Source organism: Typopeltis vanoorti, chromosome 10, assembly GCF_054136105.1.
Source record: "Typopeltis vanoorti isolate ZY-2024b chromosome 10, IOZ_Tvanoo_1.0, whole genome shotgun sequence".
In the NCBI taxonomy this organism is placed as follows: Eukaryota; Metazoa; Arthropoda; class Arachnida; order Uropygi; family Thelyphonidae; genus Typopeltis; species Typopeltis vanoorti.
The window spans coordinates 114704921-114731138 of NC_143558.1; the positions used below are offsets into that span (position 1 = coordinate 114704921).

Genomic DNA, 26218 nt, shown 5'->3' on the forward strand with positions numbered 1-26218 from the left:
ATAAGTGGGTGGATAATAACAGGTAGATTATATTCAAGATGTATTAAATTAACCATAATATAAGTATATACCAACAAATGAGAAGGATCTTGAAGAGTATTTTCATGATAAGTTACAAAAATGTATAAAACAAGTAAGGAAACATAACATGGTTATTTTTATGGGTGAAACAAATGCTAAAGTTGACAAAAGAAATAACGAAAATGAGAGAGCAGTAGGTTAACAAAGCAAGAATGAGAATGGTGATCTACTGGTGACATTTTGTGAAATAAATAACTTTCTGACAGGAGGATGCTTATTTAAGCATAAAGACATATATAAACTTGGGTCTATGGTATGATGAAAACATTCAAAACAGAAAACTACCCTTTGTAAACATCTCGGATAACTTGGAAAACATCACTCTAGAAGAATTAACCGAAAGCAAAACAGGAAAGGCTCCAGGAGAAGACAATATAAACTTGGAACTTATCAAATATGCAGGACTTGAATTCTCACTCAGGTTACTTGACTTTTATAATATGATCTGGAAAGAAGGAAAATGTCCACAAGAATTGGACCAAAGCAATAGTTATTCCCATCTACAAAAAAGGCCACAAATCTGATTGTAACAATTATCGTGGAATCAGCTTACTTAGTACCTGTTATAAAGTATATGCAAAAATCTTAGCATATAAACTTAAACATATAGTAGACTCAAAATTAATAGAAGAACAAAATGGATTCAGAAAAGGCAGGTCTTGCATAGACTCTGCGTTTACATTAAAATTATTAATTGAAAAACACAGAGAAATGAACATAGAAACACAGAGCTTTTAGAGATTACACCAAAGCATTTGATAAAATTATCAGAGAAAAACTATGGGAAATCCTAGAAGAATATGAAATACCAAACCAACTCTTTAGATCCTTATATAATATATATCAAGATAATAAAATATCTGTGTGAAGTACAATAATTCAACATCAAGCTGGAAAACAATAAATCGAGGAGTATGTTAGGGTTGTCCTCTATCACCAGTTTTATTTAATATATACATAGATAAAATCATAAAAGAATGGAAGATAAGTAATGAAGGAGAATTCAAGATAAACCATAACACCAGATTAGCTACTCTTCTTTTTGCTGATGACCAAATAATCCTTGGAAACAATGAAGATGAACTACAAAAATCATTATGCAGTCTAAATAATCTGATAAAAACATATGGTATGGAAATATCAATAGACAAAACAAAAGTCATGGCCTTCAACAGTGCTAATCCAATAAGAAGCAAAATAGTAATAAACAACAAAATAATAGAGCAAGTAAATACATTCAAATATTTAGGTTGCACAATGTCATATGCAAATGAAGCTGATACAGAACCAAAGATATCAAACTTTTTAAAAGTAACAGGCATTATAAATAAAATTTTTAAATCCAATTATGTACAAAAACACACACGAATAAGAATCTACAATACGGTAGCTAAACCAACCTTACTTTATGGCAGTGAGATATGGACAATAAAAAAAAGCAAATGAAAGAAGAATTGAATGATCCAAAATGAAATTTCTGTGGAGAACTGAAGGAGTCACAATAACGGACAAAGTGAAAAGCAGCAAAATCAGAAAAAAAACTTGGAATTACAACCTCCCTAAATGAAACAGTTATTTGCTATAGAGAAAAATGGAAAGAACACATACTGAGAATGAATAGAAGCAGAATGCCTAAACAAATTCTAAATTACCACCCAAAAGGTACTCGATGCAGAGGAAGACCCTTAAAAAGATGGAATTGAGTCCGGAACAGGCCACTTGGCCTATAAACCTAAAAAGAAAGAAGAAGAAGATGATCATCACCGGATGGTAAAATGAAAACTCAAAGTGATCATGTTGGTAGGGATACACTTTTAGATATTAAAGTAAGGCAAGGAGCTGATGTAGTAATTATCACTACTTAGTAACAGCTAAAATTAAATTAAAACTGCATGGGATAAAAAAAAAAAAATAGAAATCAGAATGGAAGGGTAAAATATGAACATGTCTAAATTAAAAATGAATGAAATTAATAAAACTTTTCTATTATGATAAAAAATCAATTTCATATTTTGGAAGATAAGCTAGAAGGAGAGAAAGTATAAAGCCCAGAAAACACAAATGAAATGCAATGGAAAATTTTTTAAATGATATATAATAAGGTTTGCAAGAGAACTCTTTGGGTGCTAAGAAAGGGAAAAAGAACATGTTTGGTTATCAGACAAGACCTGGAAACTCATAGAATAACAGCATAAAGTTAAAATGATGTTTGAAAGTGCTAAATTCTGGAGAGCTAAAGAAATTCACTTCAGCAATTATAGACAGAAAGACAAATTAAACAGTCAAATGATTTGCAAGAGAGCATAAAAGGAATTATGTGGACAGTTTGGCAGAACAAGAAGCACAAAAGGCTGCAACATATCAGAAGACTATATGAGGTGATAAGGGAAATATGCTCTGAAATAAAGAAGCAAGTAAATGCTATAAGAGATAGAGACAGTTTGCTGCTAAATGAAGAGGATAAGATTGTTAGAAGAAGGAAAGAATACTTTGATGAAATTCTAAATGTATCCCCACCTTTGGATGTAAGCCATGAAAAAGTTCAGAGAAACTCAAATGGATCGCTCTTGATGTTTCCAAGCATTTGATTGAGTCTGGCATTGTAGCCTCCTTACCAAGCTACCGTTTTATCCCTACCTTTGCAAGTGGATTGCCAGCTTCCTCTCTGGCCATTCACTGCAGGTTGTGAAGAAGCTATGAACTTGCTGTATTCATGTCAGGACAGATTAAATGTGAGCCCTGGTTGGTGAGAGGAATTGTCAAAAGTGAGGGAGAGAGTGGAATGGTCACTCTAGAAATGAGACAGGACTTCATTTTGGTGGCATCAAAATTCACCCAGTTATCCTCATTCCACTTGAGAATGGTTTAAGAAGAACGTGAAGCATGATTTAGTGAAAGTGATTTACTTTCATCCAATTTCTCAATTAATGCTGGTGTTCCCCAAGGCTCACTACTGTCACCTATTCTCTTTCTCACACATTAATGATCTCTCCCTGACATCCAGTCTAATACATATCTTGCTGATGATAATACTCTCCACTGCTCTGTTTCATTTTCAAAACCTTGTAGTGCTCAGGTAACCTCCTCATGCTTCACGTTCTTCTTAAACCATTCTCAAGTGGAATGAGGATAACTGGGTGAATTTTGATGCCACCAAAATGAAGTCCTGTCTCATTTTTAGAGTGACCATTCCACTCTCTCCCTCACTTTTGACAATTCCTCTCACCAACCAGGGCTCACATTTAATCTATCCTGACATGAATACAGCAAGTTCATAGCTTCTTCAGCTTTCAAACAACTTGGTATTATTTTCTGTACCAAACAGTCCTTCTCTCCTGCACAATTTCTGACACTTTACAAAGGTAAAATCTGCCCAACCTTAGAATACTGTTTGGGATAGTGCAGTTAAAATTTCCCTCAGAATGTTTAATTGTATACAGAAATGAGCAGGAGCAGTTTTGCTCAAATTGATCCCTCCCTTTTACTAGTTCTCTCCAGTTACTTTCCTACAGACTTTCAGTTGCTGCATTATGTCTTTTATACAGGGAATTTCATGGCACTGCTCTTCTGAACTGGCCTCTAATATCTCCACTTTCCTGTACACACATATGAAGCTGCTTTATAAGCAGCTGCCAGAGTCAACAGCCATTTGCAGTCCAACTCCAAACTCACTGAACCAACTTATCATCTTCTGCTTTCATTTCCTACGTCTCTGCTTTTTGAAATAGTCTTTTCCTAATGACTACAACCTTCAGGTTTTCAAAAGCAGATCAACACATCTCTTCCATCTCTCGCTTATCCACACTATTTTTCTCCATAGTTTTATATATCATAATTATTGTGTGCCACTGTAGACAAATTGAAAGAACAGCGAAGCATTGCATCCTTCAATTGGAAAAGACCTGGGTTCAATTCTCATCGTGACAAGGAGGATCCTTATATGGACTTTTAAAATGAATGTGAGTTAGCTGATCTCATACGGAAGTAGCAGGGTTTTTTCCTCCCAGAAACTCAGGTTTTTCATCCCATGTACAGACAAATTGGCCTTCAGAACACATGCAATTTACAGACAAAAAATAATGTTGTTGGTATGAGTGGCAGATGGCGTTGATGGTAGTATTATCGTAGTAGACAATGAAGTAGTGGTGGAGAGGGTGGGATGCATTCAGCAAAGTAGAGTAGAGTCCCTCCTGCAATGAGTCCTTGGACTCACTGGAGGTGTCATGTAATAATAATCATATTTTGCTTGCTCCATTTTTTTTGACTCATTGTAGATTTGCATATAGTTATGTTGGCTTAAAAAGTGTAATATTTCTTATGTTTCACTGCATTTTCATCATATGTTCCTTTTTTTTTTTTTTTTCAAATTTTGTTTACCTTTTCCTGAGTCATGGAAAATGCAACCAAAATCTGGCTTTTCTTTGGCTGAGACGTGAGAGTAATTTTAATTTCCAAAGGACAGGCTACTAGCCTGTTGCCAGCTATGCCCAATGGTAGGATTGTTACCTATAGCCCTTGGCCAGTATTTCCTCAGTTAGGAATGTTAGGGTTATAATGCCAATATTTGGTCACCAGTACCTCATCTCTTTTAGAACAGTGTGGATGATGAGAAAGTGAGGTCTGCATTTTATGGTAGAGGCTATTTTGTGCTTTAGTATCCCTTTCACATTAACACACTTAAAATTATACAGTCAAATTGCTGCTTTCAAAATTTTGAGAAACAAACAATTTGTATTTACAAACACTGTATGGACTAAAAAAATTGTGATATTGTGATGCCCATTTCATTTAATGAACAGAGAATCCTCCCCTCACACTTATGAACATTTTACATATTCATTGATGTTTTATTAGTCCGCGCGGTTAGCCTAGTGGCTTTGCGCTTCGCAACCATATGCCTGGGGAAGGAGTGTCCAAGGTTCGATTCCCGTCGGAGACATGAGGAGCTGAAGGATCTTCCTCAGCCATAGCCAAGTTAGCCGGTCTTGGGTGCGGGCAGTAGGGTTTTTTCCGCCAGTTTATCTGGTGTTTTTCATCCCGCAAGCAGGCAAACCGGCCCCTTGAACACACACAGGGATACAGCCAAGAATACCTTGAGGCATAGGAGTGACCATTCTATCCTCGTATTTCGGTTACGAAATCCAAGCATGCTTGGAAGGTTGTGGGCCTTAAAAGGCCTTTTAAAACCATTGGGATAGGATTGATGTTTTATGAAGCACAACAGAAAATGTTCAGTCTGGTAATTCTTTCCCCTTCTGTGTCAACACATATTCAATACTCTTCAAATGCTGAACATATGCCATACGTAAATGTTGTGCATGTTTTATTCTATTTTTCAACGCTTAACTTCTGCATTTAAATATGGAAAACAAATGGAGTAGTGATTGTGAAAGTGGCAAAAAAGTTGATTTCAACAGAAAGAAAAACAAAATTAAGTGTTCTGAAAATGGTGAATCACTTGTTTATGATTCACCTGCGGCAGAAATTTTTAAACAAAAAAATTTGATTATACTCATAATGCAAGTTCTATTTAGCCTGCAGTATTTCTTAAAAAAGTCGTCAAAAAATGGAATTGTGTAATATAGATTCAGGATCAGACAGAAAAAAACTAACACTTGTAGGCATTAATAGAGAGTAAGTCTGCTATATACCACAAAAGCAGAAATTTCAAAAAAGTGAAAAAAAAAAAAAAAATTAAACTCATGAACATTCAACTCACAAACATTTCCAAGAATGCATATTGTTCATGCCTGTATAACGACCAAAAAAGTTTGTAATAAAACAAAGATAGTTTCTTCAGGATTTTGTGTGTATGACTGAATTTTGCAGAGGTTAGGATTCAATTCCAACTTTATAGGGATGTTAGGATTATAAAATGCCAATATTCAATGACCAATATTTCGGCTGTTTTAGAACAAGATTATTTTCTATTCTATTATTTAGTGAGCAATGATCTGAAGGTTTCATAACTGCAGGTTTTACTGAATTTAACTGAATTCTAAGTAAAAGATTGTGCTTTTCCTTGGAGTCAGACTTGACAATAGGTAACTGCTCATCTGTCCATGACTTATTTACAATTCAGCAGATTCTAATGATGCCTCCATATTTTCATTTATTTCCAGAAAAATTCTAAAGTACATGAAGGATTTATATACTGATAAAAACTTTCATTTTGCAAAAATGCAACTGAATCACCCACAGAGTTGAGCATCTTCATCTAACTATTCAAGTTTTTTGAAAAAAAGTAAAGATATATTTATTCTATTTTTAGAAAACAAAACTTTCCCCTTCATTTTTGAAATTATGGATTCTGCAACTGTGTTAAAATAACTCTTTTTATTATCCCGACATTTCGATCTTCATATCAAGATCATCTGGAGCATACATAAATATACAAGACAAGCTGTGTTACATTTCAAACCGTAAACTAGAGAAACAATGATTTGATCACATGCTACTCACTGGCATGACCTCTAGTGGAAGAAAAAACCCATTAAGCTAGATTTATGATTACATGACTAAACATTCTTGCTTACAGATGGTTTTCCTTCCAATAACAGTGATGTTCTATTATTACAATTGTTATTTTTGATTTAAAAAATAAATAAATAAATAAAAATAAAAAAATAAATAAAAATAAATTATTTATAAATTACAACATGAATAAACTTTCTTTCTTATAGATTTTTTCTTTAACAGTTATGTCCTATTTTTTATTATTAAAGTTGTTATTTTAGATTTAAGATCCTGGATTTTCTACAGTCCTGTTTATAGTTGTTCTTAGAGAGGAAGGATTCGTGGGACGAATATATGCCTTCTATATATATGAGATTTTTAGACCATCATTACTGTTTAGATTGGGGTGGTTGATAACGATCTCACAAGCTTCCTTAAATTTGTGTTCATACCATGTTTTGGTGTGATGTAGACAACTAGTGCTTTTCCAGTCAATTTTATGTAAGGTGTTCAGGGCATGATCAGAAAGGCTAGGTTCACCGTAATTATTATATTTGATGTGTCGTTTATGTTCTTTTTGTCTGATCGGAATTGTACGTCCTGTTTCTCCTATATATGGTATGTTGTAGGTGCAGCAAATACGATATACTCCAGGGTGGGCCAGCGGAGGGAGTGGGTCTTTGGATGAGTTGAGTAAGCTTTTAAATTTTGCAGGAGGTTTAAAGGTGGCTTTGAGGTTGTATTCTTGTAGTACTCTGTTTTTTTAATGTAGGGAATGGTTATAGTTTTACTGTCTTTGTTTTTTATTCAGGTCTTGTAGAGAATTTTGTTAACAGTGTTTTGGCTGTATCCATTTTTTTGCTGATCACTTTAAATTCGTTTTTCAGTGCCTGTTCATTGGAGCAGATCTTCAGAGCCCTGTTTTTTAGGGTACTGATGACACCTAGTTTTTGTGGTGGGTAGTGGTAGGAGTTTATGTGTATACATTGGCCAGTATGTGATGGTTTCCAGTAAACAGCGAAGGAAAGATTGCCCAAGGGAAGATGCGTGACAAGTGTATACACATAAACTCCTACATAAACACATAAACGTTTTCTACCTACAAAAAGAAGGCACAGCCATAACCCCTCCCCCCCCCAATTACTAACTGAAGTGTTTTTTAACCTCAATTGTGAACTGTATGCGTTTGTGTTGCTTGTTTAGGTGGCTAAGGAATGTGTCTAGTGTCTGGCAGCCATGAGACCAGATCGCGAAAACATCGTCAATGTATCTAAGCCAGACTTTGGGTTTTAAAGGGGAGGAACCTAAAGCAAGTTGTTCAAAATGCTCCATATAAAAGTTAGTAATTTGGGGGGGGTATGGCTGCGCCTTCTTTTTGTAGGTAGAAAACGTTTTGCCATACAAAATAACCAGAATGTAATACATGTGCAAAGAGCGCTGTGATATCTGGAGGAAACTTGTTCTGTAAAAGAAGAATTGTGTCAATGATTGGGACATTTGTAAAGAGGGCAGAGACATCAAAACTGACTAATAGATCATCATCTTTTTCTAATGTAATGTCTTTGACAATGTTTATGAAGTGTTGTGTGTTTCTGATATAAGAGGGGGAAATGACCTACCAACTCCTTGAGTGTTGGCGCTAATTTTTTGGCTGTAGAATGAGCGTAGTGTGGAAATAGTTTTTGGACCGTATTTTCTGGCCTTGTCTTGTATATTTATGTATGCTCCAGATGATGATCTTGATATGAAGATCAAAACATCGGGATAATAAAAAGAGTTATTTTAACACGGTTGTAGAATCCATAATTTCAAAAATAAATGCTGATCACCGTGTAACACTAAAAGAAAAGAAAAACTTTTCCCTTCTTTTCCCATTATTATTATTTTTATAATTATTTTGAATACGAATGTTTAAAATTCCTGCAATTGACAGAAAATAAAAATTATTCTTTTGTTATATTTATAAGTAAATGTTATAGAATTTAACTGAATTAAAATTCTTTCTTTTTTATTATTATAATTCAATTAAATTCCTGTAATATTTACTTATCTTACTGTTTTACAAATAAACAATCATAATTACAAATTACATATGTAATTTCTATAGACTTAATCACTCGCTCTCACCTTAATATTGTAAGTGAACTGGATTAACAATAATAGAAATTAGCTACAAAATTAATTTGAGGAAAGTAACACCTTAATGGCACATATGACCATCACAATACAATTCCTCAACTTCCTCTGGGCAACAACAAATTGCTCTGATCACTACTGTTCTAAAAAACAGCATTTATTCTTCCTTGTCACTGTGATGAAGGAATATAACATCCTTAATCAAATATATTCAACACTGTTAAAAAATAGGGAAAACTGTTCTTACCTCCAAAACAAAGAGTAACAGGATCATCTAAGATATTTCCTTTATTTGCAAAGATAACATGCATCAGAATGACTGGGAATAATGTTTCTTGCCTTGATTTCCTTAATTTTCAGATATGATTCCAATTTTGCTAGGTTCCATGAGTTAAAGAGTTTGTTTCAAAAGACCAGTCTTACTGAAAACAACTCTATGCTCTATCTGGATAATATTCTCTTTAGTTAGTATTTAAAATTCATTACTGAATATACTCATACTTTAAATATTCGCAGATAAGCTACATTGGAAGAAATGATTCACCTCATTGTTTGAAAATCCCATGCATTGCACAGTTGTATTATAGGTCTTGTGATCTTTCGTGTGTAGGGTCAATATAAAAAGAAATATAATACAAACAAATTCTAAACAAAAGGTCAATTCAATACCTTTCTACTCTGAGTTTCCTATATTGAACATTTCTATTCTCTCCTCCTCTATGCTCCCACTGTTATGTAATTCTTGTTGATAAGCTTACACATTGGTAACACATGACAATTAAATTATTTAAGGAAATTACAGCGTATAAAAAATATTAATTAAAAGAAAACTGTAATCAATAGCCTGTAAACTCAGAATGGTTTCACCAATATAGTCATTCTGGGCTAGCGGACCATGCTCTGGATACCCACCATAGAATAAGATGGAAGAAAGCCACTTTACTACACCACAGCAAATATAAATATGAAAGATTGTTCTTGGAATTAGCCTCAGCTATAAAAAACTTCCCAAACCTCAACAAATTTGGGTGCACGAGACTGTCCCAAATTTGGGAAGCTTGCATCATGAGAACATCAGCCCAACAGCCAAGACAACCCAATTTAGCCTGCTAGGGGGGCACCTTTAGGACTCTAGGAACAACCTTAGTTACTTTCTTCAGCCCCCATTTGCTCACTGTTAGTGCTTGCATGCACTTATCATCGTTTTATGTTCCCATGAAGATGGCAATGTAACACTGCCGAAATATAGGAAGTATTGATTAAAGCTTTCTTTTAATATTTAGTATACATTGCAATTTCCTTAAATAATTTAATAGTCAACTGGTATGTAATGTCACATAGCACTGCTGAATCAGACATTTTTGCAGTACCTCCATTCTCCAACAAATAGACTGTGGAATGGATTTTTGTGATAGCCAAAAGAGGCTTAAATAAGTACCATATTTGATCTTCAGAGAAGGAGACCAAATAATCTAATCCTTAGCTCACTCAAGACACAATTGCACAATAGGTTTATCACCTTTCTTGGATGCAATACATATAAAAAAACAGTGACAATGAATCTTTACTTCGTTGTCAGTGACATGAGTTTTGTCATACACATTAAATGCAAAGCTGCAGATGCCACAATAGATGAACTGTGCATCATAATCAAGATGTATTGAAGCAATAGATGATTGGCACTGAGCTAATTTCAGTTCTGGTTGTGTCCAAACCTTCAGGTTTGAGTTACTGTTCATGGTACAGATTTGCAGACTGATAGGCCAAGCAGTTACTGTATCTGCTCCCCAACCACAGGTTCAAAAGTCATTGAAGACATTTGAACATGTGGTTGAAACATCATTGAAGACACAAACGTTTTATAAATATCTTGAGGTGATTTTCATCACCCAATGTGAGACCACAGTTCTGCTTACTAGAGGCCTGAAGTGACTTGAAAAACTTCCTAGTTTGGTCTTTCTCAAGAATCAAGTTTCCAGGTTACCTAACCCTTATCCACATATGTTACTAATCTAACATATGCTAACAACCTTTCATGGGTGGAAATAACAAAAAAAGATAGAAGTAGTCAGTTTCATGTAACATTCTATATATTCTTGTTCGTGGAACACCAACTCTGCAAAATTGCCACAATTATATTTTCTCATATAGACTTATCTTTAAATATGTCTATCATATAGACTTGTTTAAACATATGAATGCATTTAAACAAGGAAATATGAATGCTAGCAAATGCTCAACTCTCTCAAAGTTTCTGGACTGCTAAAATACTCAGAATTTGGAAAATGTCAATGGTATTCAGTGACAACAGCAATGTTATTTTCACTGTAGCACTTAAATATACAACATACTGGTATTGCCTGCAATTCATTCATCTACAATAAACAGCAATGACCAGTTTTATAGTAAGAGGGATGCAAGCTACACAACAGACAATACACTGATGATTACATTGTTTACTGAAGCTAAACCTATCATAAACATGAAAAAAAAAAAAAAAAAACTTTACCAAGTGCATTTTTATTTATTTATTTTTTAGAATTGAAAATACTATATTCATTTTTTAAAATTTAACCAGCTAGAATAACAATTTTAGTTTCAGTAATGTTCATATGAATTTTCATTCAACAGGATCTCTGCCATTAATTCCAATGGTATGCTTGTAACTACTGGCTCACCCTATGTATTTATGTTTTGTATGACAATTCCACCAATGAAAAGTTGTAAACTAATAACATTTCATCTACTAAGGATTAGATAATCCACAAACCCTGCTTTAGAGACCAAACAGGGCCTAATAAAGCATTTTTTTTTTTCAATTAGTTTTTTCCTTCTATAAGCAAAGTAGCAATTTCATGATGGGTGTTGAAAATCATCTTATTGGCCTACAATCTGTGCATGCAAACCATATGTTCCACAATTGAGGATTGAAACAGTAACTGGACACTATCAAGCTAAATTAACATAATTTAGAAATCTCAAATATATAGTATGATGATTCTACTTATCCCATTGGACTTATTCTAATGGGATTAGCATAATCATGATTTTTTAAGTTTTTCATTTTCTTTTCTTTTTATATATAATTCTTACCCATGAAAAGGTTTTGTAAATCCTACTGTGCATTTGTACCACAGATGGACTAATGATTTATTTATATATATATATATATTATTCTGCTTGTTTTTTTACATTTATTAACCTCACAACCTTAGTCTGTTTATCCAGCATGCAAATCAGATTCATGTCTACCATTAAAAGACTATTATATGCTGCAAAGGAACAAACATTTGTTCATATGGTTTCTCTTATTTTGGAATGAAAGGCAGATCTGTTGGGCTACATATTTCTCAACACCAAGAATATATCTTCTATTTACAATCAAACGAAAATTCGAAAAAAAAGAAAAACGAAAAAGAAAATGAAAATCAGAAAATTAGGACTAGCAGAAAAAGTGTTTCTAACAAATCGGTGTCAGATAGAACAAGATAGAGGTCCTTCAGCAGTATGGAATTTCAGCTGAAAGACATTGAAAGTTGTGAGGCTTTGATCTATAAACTAAATGTGAAAGCATATTTGTTACAAATAGATAAATTTTGTAACTTTTTGACCCCCCCCCATTATTTGCCTTGCCTCTGTAATATATATTCAATGAAGGTCATTTAAATTAAACACTAAACAAATATTAAGCTAAAATTTCTGTTTGAAATCTGTTAGAAAATATACAAGTAGGAATCGCAAACTCCAACTGACAAAGTGTATAAATTATGAGCCACAAAATGCAAACTGTAAAACTATTATTTCACATACTTTCTATACAACAAAATTCATGCACATCACTCTTAAATCTCATGAATAATAGTTAAAACTTTATATAATGAACCTATATTTCCTATTTAAAACACAATTTTACCAACATTGAACAAACAGAGAAAAACTCACAAACTGAACAACAAGCTTCTCAAGAATTACCGACACCATTTCAACATGAGGATGCACATAAATTTGCAAAAACACTCAACATATAAAGAAATCTTGTTTACTATATTATTTTTTAACAAGAAAAATATGTATGGAAGTTTCAAAAAAATAATCAAACAACAAACAGTATTCAAGGGTGACCTATAAAATAAAATATACAAACATTACTGAAGAAAAATTAAAAAGATAGAAAACAAGAATCAAAACTTACAGACAGTGGTAAAACTTGAAGAAAACTGATTAGCCATGAATTGACGTTATCTGTAAGAACAAAATTAGGACTTCATAATGGACTCCAGAAGTTAAAGCCCTGGAAAGGAAGCAATTCTATCAAAATTTCTTAACATGCTTGCTAAATCAAAACATGATGATTAGAGAATAGAGAGAAAAAAGGGGGAAAAAAAAAGCTATGTGTAAAAGCGTCTAAGCAAAAGTCACAAATCCTAAGGCACTAGTGGCTTAGTCCTTTGTGGATAAGATTTGCATTAAAAAATTACTCTGAAAGGTTGTTAAATGATGTGACATTTATTCAAGAAGTCTACAGTCAAGAGTAAATATATAACAATAAAAGAAGTATAAAAAGCCACTGGTGTAAATGGTGTTTGATCTGAAATGCCCAAAAGAAGCTTACAGATGCATATAGGTTTTATAGTTATATTGTGTAATTAAAAATGCATGGTCTATAAAAAAAATATAAATAAAATAATGAAAATTGAAAGAAATTTCTCTACTGAATGTTTCTTATCCAGAAATGTTCCCTCATTCTTCGAAGTATATTATGGAGGCACACAAACCTGTTACTCTGATATGAAAGTAGCTAACTCACCTTAATTTTAAAAAATGCCCATATAAATATTGCTCTCTTCATGATGAGAATCAAATCCAGATCTCTTCTAATTGATGGAGGTATGTCTTGTCATTCTTCCAACTACATTATGGATATACACACTTAAGATAGCAAATTCAATATTACCATTACCATTATCATCATATCATCACTCTCAGGGGACCCTGTAACCCCTTGAGAGCACGTCCCCTGGGTGGCGGATAGGGGAGCCCACCATGTGTGTGTGTGTGTACATGCGCGTGCATGTGTGTGTATATATATATATATATGGTGGGGTGGTCCGAATATACTGAATAAGGACTCGTGGACCAACAGGGCCATAAGGGGCAATTATCTTGATTGTAAGGGAAGTGGCACTCCCATGGACCCCTAGCTGGATCTATCCTCTCCTTCTTCTACTTTGAGGAAGACCCACTTACTTTAATCTTTCCTATAAGGCCTTATCAGCCAACTCTTCTTACTTTATGATCCTTGTGCTATTAGAGTACTCGAGGGCCATGGGGTCTTTTCATTTCTGGCCTTACAACTATGTCCTCTCTATAAACCTTACTATATTTCTTCTATAATCTACCCTTTCCCCTTCAATATACCCTATTCCTCCTATGGGTTTAAATTCAGAAGAAAGCGAGTTCAGAAGCCTTAAGGTAGCAGCCCTACCACTGAACTATTCCATCGTCAGGCTAGTCCCCTGACATGGAGAACATAACCATACTTGTAAGCTGATAGAAAAAAGATAATCGGATTGAATCTATGGGAAACGACCCTGGAATGGAAAAGGGAAAACGAAAATGAAAACGACAAAATATAATACACATAGCAAACTGGAATGTAAGAGGAATAGCATATAAAGAAATAGAATTAGACCAGTTATTAAATGAAAGAAATTTTAAAATAGCAGTAATCACTGAAACAAAAAAGAAATTAAAAGGAACTGTGAGAACTGAAAATTTTAATGTGATATACAGTGGAGTCGACAGAGACCAAAGAGCACAAGCAGGAGTCATGATTTGGATTCATAACTCCCTTTCAAAACAGTTAAAACATTATAAATTATGGAATGAAAGAATAATAGAAGCTAGAATAAAAATAGATAGAGGCTATTTAACAATAATTGGTTTATATGCCCCAGAAAAAGAAAGAGAACAGGATAATATTGATTTTTATAATCAGCTACAAAACATATATAATAAAATAAATAAAAATGATTACATAATTTTAGCAGGAGACTTAAATGCAAGAATTGGAAACACGAAAATTAATAATAATATAGGAATACATGGAGAACACACTCTAAACAGAAATGGTAAAAAATTGATTGACTTTGTAGTTTATAATAACCTAAAAATAATGAATTCCTTCTATAAACATAAAGACATACATGAATATACTTGGGCAGCAAGAGGATGGAAATCAATATTAGATTACTTCATATTAAATGAAAAGACATCAAAATTTTCACTAGATGTTAGAGTTCACAGAGGATATGAAATAAGCAGTGACCACTTCCTTGTTAAAATAAAATTAAGATTACCACCTAAATGGCTACAAGTAACAAGAACAGAAAGAAAAATTGAAACATTTGTTTATAAAACTAGACTATTGAATGACACAAATGTACAATGGCTATATGAACAAAGAATTAACCAGTATCTAGATAAAATACAACAAAATGAAGAAATAGAAATAGAATGGCTTAATATAAAAGCGATACTAAATGCAGCAGCAAATGAAAGCTTAGGAAAGACCAAAAAATTCAATAAAAGAAAAAAAACTGAAGATCTGGGATGATACAATCAAAGAAATAATCAAAAAGAAAAAAGAAGCCTATCACAAATGGTTAAGCAGTAAAAGATTAGAAGATGAAATAGAATATAAAAGAATAAGAGCCATAGCTAAAAGAGAAGTCAGAAAAAGATACAGAGAATCATGGAATAAATTTGTTTCTAATTTAGAACATGATTTATATAAAATAAGACCCAATGTATATAAGATTTTGAAACACCTAAATGCAGATACCAAAGAAAACATAAAATTAAACACTGAATTGAAATTAGAATTTCTAAATTACTACACAGAACTGTGGACAGACAAATATTTTAAATAAGACAACTGGCAAACAATTAACGAAAATGAAAAGGAAATAACTGAAGAAGAATTAGAAATCAGCCTGAAAGAAACAAGAAACGGAAAATCACCTGGAGAAGATAAGCTAGGTTCAGAACTATATAAATACACAGGAACAAGATTCAAAGGAAGACTCTTATTATTTTTAAATAAAATTTACTCAACTGGTATCCCCCCAATAGAATGGAAAAAAGCAATTGTGATTCCTATCTTCAAGAAAGGTAATAGAGATGACCCTAAAAACTATAGAGGTATCAGTACTAAATTCATGTTACAAAATATACAGCAGAATCTTAAATAACAAACTAATGAAATATTCCGAAAACTTTATTCTAGAGGTACAAAATGGATTTAGAAAAGGACGATCATGTATAGACCCAGCCTTCTGCCTAAAATTAATAATAGAGAAAAGAAGAGAATATAATTTAGAAACACATATTGCATTTATTGACTTTGAAAAAGCATTTGACAAAGTTAAAAGAAAATATTATTTAACATATTAAAAGAAAGACAAATACCAAATAATATCCTAAAAGCTGTCACAAGTATATACGAAAATAATCAAATACAAATAAGATTAAATCATGAGCTATCATATACAAGAGAGATAAACCAAGGGGTCCGACAGGGATGTCCCCTCTCAGCAACTCTTTTTAATATCTACTTAAATGAAATAATAATAAAATGGAGTAAAAATTTACATCAAGGAATTAAACTTTCACCTACAGTTAACTTAAACACTCTCCTCTTTGCAGACGACCAAATAATAATTACAAATTCTGAAGATAACTTACAGAAAGCTATTTTAAATCTAAATGAGATATCCAAAGATTATGATATGATAATATCAACGGAAAAATCAAAAACTATGGCCTTTAAAGGACAAGATCCAGCAAGAACTAAAATAGTATTAGATAACAAGATCTTAGAACAGGTGAATTCATTTAACTACCTAGGATGTATGATCACTTATGAAAATGAAAAAGATATAAACAATAAAATTGCAAAATATTTAAAAATAACAGGAGTAATTAACTCTATATTTAAACCAAACCTAGTTCAAAAACAAACCAGGCTAAAAGTATACACACATTAGCCCTACCGGTCTTAATGTATGGAAGCGAAATCTGGACAATAAAACAAAAAGACAAACAAAGATTAACAACAGCAGAAATGAAGTTTATGAGAAAAACTGCAAAGTATACCCTATTTGATCACAAAAGAAATGAAGATATTATGAAAGAATTAAACCAAGAACTAGTAATTGAAAAAATTAAAAAATATAAACATAGATGGATGGAACACGTTCAAAGAATGAAAACAGAAAGATTTCCAAAACAAGCCTTAAAGTACAAGCCATTAGGAAAAAGAAAACCAGGATGTTCTCTTAAACGATTCAACGATGACTTCTAAGGCCGGAACAGGCCACACTAGGCCTAAATCCTTGATACGTGTGATGATGATAATGATTATTATCATTACAAGAGCCCTCTAGGAGTGAGGGATGCCACATATCATTCACACCACATCATATCTTCTCTTGAATTTATTGACACTAAATGCACTTGCCACCACCAAAGGCAAGCCATTCACAAGAAAGCCAATCAAGAAAGGGATGAAAGCTACATTTTTTTCTCATAATGCAGTGAATGACTGGCCATGCACTGAACTATGAGAGAAAAATCTAACTCTTATCCTGTCCCTAATCTCAATAAAATTAAAATTCCATCTACTGGCTAGTATCTTGTATGATCCTTTGCAAAGTTTACAGATCCCTATCCTATCACTTTTCTTTCTCCTGTTTGATAGTAATCTGCAGTCCACAAATTCTCAATCTCTTCTCACAATCTACATTCACTAGTACCAATACCAATATCATCTTTAACACTTTCCTATCTTCACCATATTTACATCACCTCGGAAACTTTGAGACCATATCTATTCACAGCAGTACAGATGAGGTGTCATATGAAAGATTTAGAAAGAGACAAAATGATTTTCTTACCCTTACATGTCAACATTTGAGCACTGCAATTATGCTCTGAGTTGTATTTGCAATTTTTGCTTTATGGCCTCTGAATTTCAACTTTCTATCTACAAAAACCAGCTGGAGATCTTGGTCAGTTTCTTCTAGCATAATCCCACCAGCATAATATGCCATTGGATAACTCATTACACAAAGTACACAACTTTGCATTTACCGACACTGAACTGATAGCCATTTTTCCATGCCAACAATTTCAGCCTATTCACACCATTTCTGATTAATTATCTTGCTATCTTTGCATCAGAAACAGCTGTATATTTCCTGTCAAATCCTTCCAATGGTCAATGTAAAAAATGAATAACAATGGACCAAGGACTAATCCTTAGAGTATAACCACTGGTCACCTTAAATCCTGCAGACTTGCTTTCCTCACACACCACTTTTTGATATCTGTCAATCAGCCAACCTTTATACTTGATATCCAATCCAATACTCTCCAACTTTACAAGCCTCCAATGCTAAATTCCTGTCAAAGTCTAAAAGTGTCATGCTGTATCCATTCCCCCCTTGTCTAATGAATAATGTGATAATTCAGCTGTCACATTATTATAAAATGTGAGCAAGTTAAACATGACCTTCCCTTAGTAAACCTATGCTGTTCATTGCAAAGTATAGATTCCTAATAAACAACAAAATAGATTTAACTTATGTACATATTTTTATTAGTATAAAATTTTCACCCCACTCAAGGGCATCTGCAGTATGACTTTCAAATTAAACAGGAAGAACATAAACTGGGATGGTATATTCAGTAATGGCATATGTGAACTGCACATACACAATGTAGAACATCATGGTCTAATTATATTAAGGGTCTATTAAAATAACTTTAACAAGAATTAATAATAAATAAAAAATACAATTAAATTTAAGTTAATTCTGGAATTTATGAAGAAATATTTCCCATAATAAAGATAATTTAAGTCCAAATTTTCTATTTAGATAAGGCTGATGTAGCAAGATCTCACAACGCTTTGTATAATCATTCCAAGAGATTATCAATTTTATGGAGAACCTCAATTTTCTTTAAAAGAAACAGTGATATGCTAATATAAAAAAAAAAAATAATAATATATATATATATATATACACACACACACATATAATAAGTTAAATCTGTTTTATGTTATTTATTAATTATTATGTCTTACGTTCCTACATGTCAAAATAATTTCAGATTTATGGAAAGGTAGCTGCAAATCAATGCAGATGCTATGGAAAACACAACTGAAATGTGTAAACTGGATCAGATTTCTTAAATGATATAGAGCAGCCCAGGTAATACTTACCCGTTCCTGGTTAAAAGAAACTAAAAAGATTTATACACAGGCCACTAGACTGTTACTACAAAATACTACAACTGTCCAAAGTTAAAAATGCTTAGCCTTATTAAATAATGAAATTAAATATGTTCTTGATGGATTAGTTGCAACTCTATCCTCAGATATATATTTCTGCAAACAAAATATTTGCTACTATGCAGGAAAATCTCATACAAAAATGTGATTATCTTATTTGTTGTCATCAATCTTCTCTTTCTTCAAATGGAGATAAAATAATATATCAATTTTTAAGCATTAATCTTATTTGTATATCTCAATATAGCCTTATTCCTAAAAAAACCAATTGATTAACATTTCAAACAGTTATTTGTTAGAATTATTTAACTAAAGGTGTGCAATGATAATGTTGTCGAGATGAAGGGAGGTGTCACTAGAGGGTCAAACTACTAAAATATAAATGAAAGTAACAATTGCAATATTTCAGTTTTAAAAATTAACAATCTTGTGACAATCTTGGGAGGTGCTTAAGGGTCAAAGCTGTATAAATGAGAGGAGACCTCCACATAGCCTTTACAGGAATGTGGAGAACCGACCAGGGCTTCTTGTGGTGCACCCTGTTGGGTATCTATCTGGATACTGAATGAACGAGGATGGTCTGGCAATTTGGGATTTAGCCGACCAAATTGTATTCTTATTGGTTAAACAGAAATAAAAAATGATGGTACAACATGACAAAATTTCATGCCGGCTGGGGCGTCGCCCAGTTAAACAAGACCCCTGTTGTTTTTGCCAGTGAACCAGGGCGAATAGCGAAAAGTCAGCTACTGGAACAAATCTGAAAACACACTCCAACTCAACATCACCAGAGTTAAAGATCAGTATTATCAACATAAGAAGCCTGAATGGCAAAGAAATGGAGCTAGCTGACGACTTAGATAAGTACCAGAACGACATAATAGAAGTGACTGAAACAAAAAAGACAAAAACTGGTGAGATCTTTCTAAGCAATAAATACAAAATGTTATATTCAAGCAATGACAATCAAGGAAAAGAAGGACTAGCCATAGTATTCAACACAAAATACGAGGCTAATCTTCTTGAATGGCAGTCAGTCTCAAGTAGAGTAATGTGGGCAAATATGAGAATGGGGAACTGGACAATGAGACTTATTTGTGCCTATGGTCCCACAGAAGGTTCTACTAAGGTAGAAGTGGAGGAATTTTTTGAGGCTTTAGAAAAAGCAACTGACACAATAAAAAAGGAAAAGTTGGTCCTTGTTGGGGGATCTAAATAGCAGAGTAGGAAATGATTGCCAGACATACAAAAATATTTTGGGGAAAATTTGGAGAAAAGAGCAAAGCTAATAATAATGACAAATATCTGTTGGATTTCTGCTCAGGACATGGACTGGTTATTACTAACACCATGTTCCAACATAAAAATGTGCACAAATTCACATGGAGAGAAGAGGCAAGGAATAAGAAAAGTCTCATTGACTATGTTATTGTTGATAGTGATGTTTTCTCCCTGGTGCAGGACACCAGAGTGTACGGAGGATTTGAAATTGGAAGCAATCACTATTTAGTCTTGAGTAGGATAAAATTGAATTTCATATTGAAAAGAATAACATATAAGAAAGTTTTAAAGCGAATAAAAGTTGAGCAGTTCTCAGATGTCAACTGTAGACTAAAATACACAAAGGTTATTGAAGAAAAAATGAAAGAGTTTGAGAACAGGAATCAAACCTTGGAGATTCAGTGGCAAGCCTTGAAGAAAGCACTGATTGATTCAACTAGAGAGGCATGTGGTGAAGTTGTCTGCAAGGATAGAAAAAAATAGAACTCCATGGTGGACACAGGAAGTTAAAGAGACAGTGAAGGAAAAGAAGAAAGCATATCAAAAGTTCCTAGCAAATAAGTCAGCTTGTGCTCTTAGAGAATACAGAGACAAATTCAAGAATGCTAAACACTGTGTAAAACTAGCTAAAGTCATGGGAGGACTTTGGCAAGAATATAGAAAATAAATATCAAGAAGGTGGCAAAATATTCTGGAGGTTGTTGAAGAAGCTTAGCAACAGAGGAAAGAGTGCTGTAAAAGGAGTTAGAGATGATAAAGGTGACATGAAAACGGAAGAAAAAGATATCCTTGAAGTATGGAGTAATTACTTTGAAAAACTGCTAAATGAAACAAGCAGTGATGACAGCACTGTGAAAAAAACGTGGTAAAAAACACTGACAAGGCCTGCAGTCAGGAATACATATCCATACTTGAATTAGAAAAAGTCATCAAAGGCTTAAAATGTGAAAAGGCAGCAGGAGTAGATGATCTTCAACCAGAAATGCTGAAGTATGGTAGTATAAAAGTCTTACAGTGGCTGAACTGCATAGTTCAGAAAGGCCTGGACAGAGGGACGAATTCCCGATGATTGGAGTAGAGCTCTCATAGTACCCATAGATAAAAAGGGAAATAAAACTGAATGTGAGAATTACAGAGGTATTTCCCTACTGAGTGTTCGTGGCAAGATCTATGCAAGTATACTTGAGAAACGACTGAGAAGAATTGTGGAAGAAAAGCTGGGTGAAGAACAAGCTGGATTCAGGCCAAATAAAGGCTGTCAGAATCAGATCTTCACTTTAAGACAAATAGTTGAGAAAGCATGGGAATATAACAAAGATCTGTATTTAAGTTTTGTAGATTTGGAAAAGGCATATGACAAGGTGCCAAGAGAGAAGCTATTCAATACGCTACAGTTATATGATGTCAATGGGGCATTATATCAAGCAATACTTGGTCTTTATTTGAGTTGTAAGTCAGCAGTTAGAATTGAAGGAAGTACAGGAAGATGGTTTAATGTTAAATCTGGTGTGACACAAGGATGTACATTATCCCCTCTGTTATTCATTATCTATATGGATCACATTATGAAGGAAAGTGGTATTAAACATGATATCAAAATTGGAGATGTTAATATCAGCTCTTTGCTTTATGTGGATGATGTTATACTTCTAAATAAATCTGCTACAAGTCTACAAGATTCTCTGACAAAATTGAATAACTGTTGTAATAGATATGGTATGAAGGTCAACAATAAAAAGACAAAGACAATGAAAATAGGCAGAATCATTGAAAATGTCAACTGTGTTGTGAATGGAGAACCTGTGGAACCAGTAAAACATTTCAGCTACTTAGGCACGATTTTTAGTGAAGATGGTAAATTAAATATAGAAATAAACAACAGAATCAGCAAAGCTGGTATGGTGGGAAGTCAACTGAATAAATTCACATGGAATAATTTAACTTATGGATCTGACAGCTGGGTTATAAGTAAAACACTTGACCAAAGACTAGAGACCGCAGATATGAGAGTCCTGAGAAAGATTAGAGTGAATAGATGGCATCAATGGTAATATCATATTAAAAACGATTATATTAACAAAGAACTTGACATTGTCAGCATCCGGGAATGCATTAGCAGAGCTAATCTCAGGTGGTATGGTCACTTAAACAGAATGGGGCAAAGAAAGATTAGCAAAACAAGTGTTCTCTGCCAGGTTGGCAGTAAAACGACCCAGAGGAATACCAAGATATAGGTGGATTGATATGGTACAAAGTGCCTTAGATGATAGAAATATAAGATCTGATAATGTTGGAGTCTTGACAAGTAACAGACTGATTTGGAGGAAAATTGTAGATAGGAAGTTAGTAATGATGTAATTTTTTTCATGTAGTACTATCATATCCTGTACACCCCTTGAGGGTACATGGCAGGAATTTGATGATGATGACAATCTTGTGACTATGAAGGTGGTCTGAAAAGTTCTCAGCTTCTACAATAGATGGCAACACTATCGGCACGATTTTTTCTCTAAGTTGGCACATCTGTCATAAGCATCCATGTGAAATTGTAAGTCATTCTATCAAGTAGTTTGTTTTATACAGCTGTCTGAAGCAAAAGTGTTGTCTGTATCCTTTGAAATGGATAAAATTGAGTATCATGCGGTTATAAAATTCTTTGTAAAAGAAAGTTTAATGACAAAAGAAATTCATTTGAAGTTCATAAACGTTTATGGGCACTCTTCTCCTTCATTTTTGACAATTAAGAAATGGGCTGCCGAGTTTAAATGTGGTCGTACCAGCCTTGAAGATGACCCACATGAAGAATGTCCAAAAAGTGTAACACCAGCAGAAATCATTGATCAAGTGCACGATATGGTATTAGATGACCAGTGAGTCAAAGTGCGTGAAATTGCTAAGACTATAGGTATTTCAAAAGAATGTGTAGGATATATTTTGCATGAAGAACTGCAAATGGAAAAGCTTTGTGCAAGATGGGTACCGTGCTTGTTCAGAGCAGATCAAAAACGCACTCGCATGAAAATCTCTGAACAGTGCTTGGAGCGTTTTAAAAGGAATAAAACTGATTTTGTGCATTGATTTATTACTATGGATGAGACTTAGATTCACCATTACACACCAGAATTGAAACAGCAGTCAAATCAGTGGACAGAAGCCAGTTGTTCAGCACCAAAGACAAAGTCAGTTCCATCAGCAGGAAAGGTTATGGCATCGGCATTTTGTTTATTATTTATCTCGAAAAGGGTAAAACAATAACCAGGGAATATTATTCTGATCTTTTAACCAGACTAGACGAAAATGTTTGTGAGAAAAGATCCAGTTTGCAGAAGAAAAAAATATCGTCTTTCATCAGGACAATTCACCTGCCAACAAAGTTTGGCTCCCTCTGACTTCTGTCTCTTCCCAAAACTAAAACTCTTCCTCGTTGGTCAGTGTTTTTCTTCGAATCAAGAGGTGATTGCAGCTGTAGAGGGATATTTTCCAGATCTTACTGAGAACAACTACATAGATGGTAAAATGGCACTGGAGCATCGCCAGAATAAATATATTAGTCTAAGTCTTAATTAGTCTTAAGGGAAATTATGTTGAAAAATAAAAATAATTTTTAAATCATAAATTCGTTTTTTTCATTGTTAGACCGAGAACTTTTCAGACCACCCCCGTACAAGATCCTCAGAATCTAAATAAATAAATGATCAACCTATATTATAATTACAAATAACTTAAGTAAAGAACTGCTTAACATACTTCTTTAATCATAATATGGATTGATTATTTACATTTTATTCAGATGCAAAAAAAATAAATCATTTCACTGGGCAAACCTTTTGTGGTTCTTTTGATGAGATTTGGACCTCTTCTTCATATTCTATTTCCTCAATTTCTAGTGTGTCTGGCAGAATGAAATCTGTATTTTCTTTTACTTGAGTAATTTCTTGTTCATTTACCTCTGCTTTCAATGTATCTGTATTATGAACTAACATATTCAACTGAGACACATTGACATCAACCTACAAAATCAAAACATACAACATAATTAGATCAAAGACAATTTTATCATTTAGATGTAAGCATTTAAACTGAAAGAAGTGAATATATGCTGTATAACATGAAGCTAAATCTGAGCTCCAAATTATTTTAAATTTACAATGTGACTGCTATTATTCAGCATTTTCGAAAATCTGTAAATAATATCTTGTTGAGAGAATGAAATGTCATTGCATTTCACTACCATGTAGTTTAAAACTGTAACACATAAGGTGCAAAGATTCTCTTATCAAATACACAAAACATCAGATAAAGTGATACACAAATAAACTTTTCTGGGGGAACAAAGTATACCAGAAAATTCAATTATCCAGATTGAATCTGCTATAAACAACCAATAAACTACTACTCATTAAATTTAACTGTTGATAAAATATTTGATTTACTACTATCCACCAATCATTTACTACTATCCACCAAGATATTTCCATTTTCTGTTATATTCAATAATGTTAAAGTGCATGCAGTAAACTGCTTCCAATATTACCATTACTAATTGTAAATAAAATGGAAATTCCATCTACTTATTCAATATTACCTTGGAGACAGCAAAACAATGATTTTAAATTTCAGTTATTATTCAACTAACTATATTAATACTCTCTCAAGTTAATAAATGGTCATATATATAGCAAAACAATTATTTAATAGTCAAAACATAATTTGGTTCAACACTAACATTACACCAATCTCTACACATAGATTATTAGAGATAAAAAGAATGATTCTAGTTTCACAAAATCTGAAACTAGAATGATCTTTGGCATATGGACTTATAATTGTACCATTAAAATGGTCCAAGTGAAATGACAACATATTTTAAAAGGGTTCATAAACAATGAGATTGTTTAAGGGACAATGCTAGACAAGTTGAACCACCACATAGAATATAAGGAATGCAGGGAACTGACTAGAGCCTCTGTAGCTCATTAGGCATAGACAAAGCCCTTTGGTTGGAAAGCCCTAGGTTTGATTCCTATCAAAGACATGAGGAACCTTTATCTCATCTTTTTTGACTAAAGGTCAGTTAGCTGGTCTCATACAGCGGTAGGGTTTTTTCCCACCCAGAAACTCAGGTTTTTCGTCCCCCAGAACACACATCTACAGATATAGGTCACACTAGGAGGCACAGGGCCAACCACCTTCTCAAGACAGTTGTGGAGTCCACAGCTAAAAAAACCTCAATAGTTTGAAAAGCACTTAACACAAGACAGGGGAACTAAGGTTTCTAACTCAGTCCAATCCTAACCCTCTTAAGTGCTGTGCCCCATTACTGGGGATCCACCTGGATGCTGAATGGGCAAGGCCAGGTTCACACGGTACTTCACAGATCAAACCATATCCTATATTGACTAAAAATATAAATATTATAATGATAAATCATACTTGGATATTGCACTGACTGGAATGTCACTCAACTATACAATTGGGAAGAAATGAAACACACACTCATGCATATATAAAAATACACTGAAACAAAAGTTTTACAAATTAATTCATGTCCTTACTACATACCTATGTATAATAAAGTAAAAACAAAAACATTAAGTTAATATTTTAACATTTAAATACAACTTAGGAAGGGGGAAAAAAAGGCAATATTTTATTTCGTGCATTAGTGTGCTTGCCAGAAAATAGAAGGATTAATTTTTATTCATAAGAATAAATAGTTTTGCTTACTGTGTTTTCTTTCAGAATATGAATGAAATGTCTCTATATAAATATTCCCTTCCCCAAACAGACACAATACTGCAAATGTAAGAAAAACATGTAGCTTCATTGTATTACTAAATGCAGTATGGACACTAGTCTATGTAAGATATGCAGAGACAATTAGTGTAAACTGGAGATATCTGGAAT

The 26218-nt window shown here is 33.4% G+C and overlaps 1 protein-coding gene across 1 annotated transcript in view; it reads right to left on the reverse strand.

Moving 5' to 3' along the window:
- Positions 1-24317, reverse strand: part of LOC150102718 (uncharacterized) — an 89314-nt gene extending 64997 nt beyond the window's left edge. The window contains exon 1 of the mRNA XM_090399406.1: positions 24136-24317. Coding sequence (XP_090255532.1) covers positions 24136-24294 — 159 coding nt within the window. The 5' untranslated portion in view covers positions 24295-24317. The remainder of the gene's footprint in view (positions 1-24135) is intronic.
- Positions 24318-26218: the final 1901 nt, after the last annotated feature.